This window comes from Protomyctophum parallelum, assembly GCF_964188405.1.
Source record: "Protomyctophum parallelum genome assembly, chromosome: 23".
NCBI lineage: Eukaryota > Metazoa > Chordata > Actinopteri > Myctophiformes > Myctophidae > Protomyctophum > Protomyctophum parallelum.
In genome coordinates this window covers 7,410,441-7,415,294 of record NC_139715.1, presented here as the reverse complement: position 1 = coordinate 7,415,294, position 4,854 = coordinate 7,410,441, and the positions used below count along the sequence as shown (strand labels likewise).

General features: G+C 41.2%; 1 protein-coding gene across 1 annotated transcript; it reads left to right on the top strand.

The window, feature by feature from the left end:
* Positions 1-484: 484 nt before the first annotated feature.
* LOC310854439 (helix-loop-helix protein 2-like) lies at positions 485-910 on the top strand (the record flags this gene model as incomplete). The annotated part of the gene is made up of 1 exon (XM_083759098.1): positions 485-910. One exon carries the CDS (start codon positions 485-487, stop codon positions 908-910), a length of 426 nt encoding a protein of 141 aa, XP_083615224.1.
* Between the last annotated feature and the right edge of the window lie 3,944 nt (positions 911-4,854).

Genomic DNA, 4,854 nt, shown 5'->3' with positions numbered 1-4,854 from the left:
GGGTCCGCATGTGGGACTTCTACAAGATAAATAATACAATATCACACTTTATGTGTTACATTCCAGACCTTCTGTCACTCATGTTTCATTAATGACGCAGCATATAGGAAAGGACTTATTGTTTAAACTTATTTTAACGAATCAATTATTCTAAACATTTGTAAGCTATGAGTATATAGGCCTATATGTAAATAAATATAACATAGGAGGTTGACTATAGTCCATTGACAAAATGTAGACCATGGCTATAGCTGGTGTATATGTGGAAATTCGGTCTCTCGATCATGCGAGACCGGGATTCGAATCCCATGCAGATATAGGACGTATTAAGGCCAACAACCGCTAAAAACAATACGACAACAACAAACACAAAGCACAAATTAACCACTTCGACTCTCTCCACAGCTCCACCACCCTGCACATTTTGGGAGGGCGGGCGACGTATATATAGGCTATACTGCACAAACTCGACTCGGCCGCGAAGATGATGCTGAGTCCGGACCAGACGGAGACCGACCTGTCGTGGACCCAGTCGGACACGGACTCGGTGCTCTGCGGCAGCGACATCAAGGCGAGCTGCCTCTCCTCCGACGAACCCATGGATGAGAAGTCGGGCAACAACAACAACAACAGGTCCCTGGGCGGGGGCGGCGGCGGGGGCCACCACCACCACCACCACCAGCCTCCCCTCAGCCGGGAGGAGAAGAGGAGGAGGCGGCGGGCCACGGCCAAGTACCGCTCGGCCCACGCCACGCGGGAGCGCATCCGCGTGGAGGCGTTCAACGTGGCGTTCGCCGAGCTCAGGAAGCTGCTGCCCACGCTGCCCCCAGACAAGAAGCTGTCCAAGATCGAGATCCTCAGACTGGCCATTTGTTACATCTCCTATCTCAATCACGTGCTGGATGTCTGAAGAAGAAAAGGAAAGAAAGGAGATGATGTCAAATGTTTCCAATTAAGCAGTTGACACTCAGACAGCCAGGAGTTTTGTGTGTGTGTCTTGAGTGATACATTGGACTCAAGTGGGAGTTTATAGTTGGAGAAAAGGGAGGAAAGGATGCTGGGAAGGTGGAAATAAGATTTTGTTTTGTTTGCTGGATGTCTAAAGCAGTGGTTCTCAATTTGTTGTGTGCCATATGGACCCCCAAACTATACGTATATTGGCCGCGGCGAGGACCCCCATACATTGTGTCAGGGAGTCGGGAGACCCCCGCTATACCCCCTCAAGATTTGTGCTGTTAAAAAGTAAAAAACAGAGAAAAACTAATTTTGGACACCTGGAACCCCCTCCCCCCAATGAAGAACAAAAAAGGTCAATATTCCAATTCCAAATGATGATGTATAGGCTACGATGATAAGAGCGGGTCTCGATCACTTCTTAAATATGGTGATTAATTTGACTCAAGTGGGAGTTAGAAGAAGTGGGTCTATAATTGTCTGATGTTGTCCGAGAGACTCAAGTTTAAAAAACAAGCCCCCATGATGCAGTCGCGACTTTGAACGTATTAATAAGATGCAATATTATTATTTATTTATTTATTTTCAGCGAGGAGGTGTAAACTAAACACTCATGTTTAAAGCTCACCTTCATTCATCCGAGAAATCAACAGTAAAGTCTAGCTTACCGTGTACAATTAATTAAGTATATGGTAAATGTGATTTTCTTTGGTTAAAATAAGTGTTAAAAGCGTTATATTGTGATAGTAGGCTATACTCATATTATGTTATTTTTCAGTAACATTATAATCTCCATGTCTCCCCAGCTTTCTATTAAACAGAAAATGCATTTTCAAGACGGGATACCAATTTTAACCGTCAGGAATTGTGAAAAGTGATGACACAAATGAGCAGACAAAAAAACTGGAACTGGAACACTATAAGAATTAAGCTAATGAATGGCTATACTTTCTCCTGATTGGCTGAAATGTCGTCACCTGCAACTGAAAATGGGGAGACCACCTGTTACTGATCGAACACTATATATCTATAGCAATGGTTACTGTCAGAATACAATGATTTTACCTTTTAACATGCAAAAAACGTGTTTTAACTAAAACAATATCACCCTATACACTGATAAAAAAGCACAGGGGTCCTTGGTCTGTGATGATGATGATGATGATGATGATGGTGAGAGTCCCACTCCCACAGAAGGCGCATAAGCCTCGTTAAATTAAAGCTGCAATCCGCAACTTTCGTCCTAAAACAAAAAAACAAAAACAATTCCCTGAGGACTTTGCTGTGCAGATGGACGGAATGGATGAAACGGCGGGATGTATAGGCTATATAAACAAGCTAGCTGCTTTATAGAAACATATAGCTTAGAGATCATGTTTCCTTTCACACAGGAAAGGATCGAAGGAGGGGGGGGGGGAGAAAGAAGAATTGCATAAGTGCTACTTATGACACATGAAATTGTGACCATAATCATTTTTTTTGTGTGTGTGGAATTATTTATTTAATAACTGTGTTAATAATAATCTAATTTATTTATGTTCCTCTAATACCCGATGATGTCTTTTTTTTTGTATAAATGTAATTATATTATTGTTTGTTTGTTGTATTGGCTTCTATATATTTTAGGCTGTGAAATTGAACTTCGGAAAGTTATAAGTGTTCTATTGACAATGGCACTTTTTTTCCCCCCTCATAACTCGGTCCGATCATGTATGTTTGATTGTATATGTCAGATATCTTTCTTTTTGTTCATGTCATGTCTATTGTCTATCAATAGCAACGATAAGCACTTCAAAATGGGCTTCTTTCTGGGCCCATAAAATATTTATTTCTCTAATATATCTTGTTTGTTTCAGAGGTTGCTTAATTATTCTCGGCAATTGGAGAGCTCTAAATTTTGCCCCACTGACATTAAGATATTCACATTTAATTGTGAATTTACTTTTTTTGAATATTGCTCTGTAAAAGTCTATTCGACTGCAATAGGCCATATCAAAATGAATAAATAAATAAATAAACAATGATTTATGTCAAGCGGTGATGTCTTATCACATAGACTATACAATTCAGAGGCAAACCTCTCTCTTTTTTTGCTGTGACCAAAAAGTAATAACGGTTTGAAAATAGTCTGAATTCTACTATCTTATATTGTTTCGATGTTTTGATTTTGTTATAGGCTTGTGTTTTTAATCGTCATTATTTTTTCAAATGTTATTTATTTAATGTGTATTTATTGTTTATTTATTATTGTCTCTGCTATGTGTGTTTTAAAATACTACAATAAGTAGGCTACGTTTTTTACAGAGAAGACAAAAGAAGACATATCCTCTCTCTCTATCCAAAGATATCCCGTCTCTTCAGGGTTCCGTAGGCTATACTTGTTGCTTCATTGCAGATATGATCTTTTGTAGTAGAGTTATTGTGTAAAACAGCTGGTTTCTAATGGACAGAAATTTTCATATTTTCCGGTGTGGTTTTCTTTTTTTATTAAAATGGAAATACTTGAACACGTTGGATTTGTATCTCTTTATTCATATGGGATTTTTAAAATCTATTAGCCATAAAGGCAGCATGCACGCTTGTCTCTGGCTTTAATTAAACGGCGGAAATATAGCCGATTCATGTAATTGGTATATTGTCGAGGCCCAATTGGTCCTCAGCATTTGGAAGAATATATATATATATAGGCCTATAGGGTGACGAGCCAGGCTGATCAGACTTGTATAAAATTACATAAACAGCTCGTTTTAATTTCCAATACTGATCACAACTGACACAAATATTCAGCGCGTGCGTCTATAACAATCGATTGCAATGACAGACAGGCATTAGACATCATTCTCTCTCTCTCTCTCTCTCTCTCTCTCTCTCTCTCTCTCTCTCTCTCTCTCTCTCTCTCTCTCTCTCTCTCTCACACACACACACACACACACACACACACACACACACACACACACACACACACACACACACACACACACACACACACACACACACACACACACACACACACACGCACACACACACACACACACACACACACACACACACACACACACACACACACACACACACACACACACATTGAACTAAAGCAGTGGTCAGCAGCTAAAGGCGACGGTATAGCTGTGTGCTATATGTGCTCCTGGCTGAAAGCCCCCCCCCCCCCCCTCTCTCCCCCATCCCCAGAGAGGGGGCAGGTGTTAGTCCAGACGAGCCAAGACAACCAAATTACTGGCCGTCTGGCACCTCCCGTGGGAAACAGAGGAGGGATGGGAGAGATGGAAATTTATGAGCGAGCAAGAGCCGCGATGTAATATTGCCAAATGGTATGATGAGCAAAGATCCAAATGTTTATATTAATTTGTGATAGGGGATGGGGGGGGGGGGGGGGGGGGGGGGCTATATTCGTGCCATTGCTTCTACCTTAAACGCCTCAGTCACATATAGCAGCCTCAATACGGCCGACCAAACAACGGATGCGAGTGCGATTATATGCACGTTATGCAATTATGCACGTTGAATAAATAGCCTACATTTGGCAAAATGCTGCGTGCATGCCTCCTCTGATATTAATTGATGAAGATTCGATGCCACGTCACTCACTGCCACGACTGCATGCATGCAGGGCTGGCATGCAAGCCTGCTTGGCATCCATCATAGATGTGAACGTGGAGTATAGCCGAACACACACTGCCACGTTTTAGTTGTCAGCTCAGCATGGAAAAAATGCTACATCATATTTTAACATTCTATAGTTAATTAGTCTGTGCATTGTGCAAAACGTCTGTCTGTGCGTCTATCCATCTATCTATCTATCTATCTATCTATCTATGGTAAATGGTGCATTTATATAGCGCCTTTATCCAAGGCTTACAGAGATTGTGCATTACATTCACC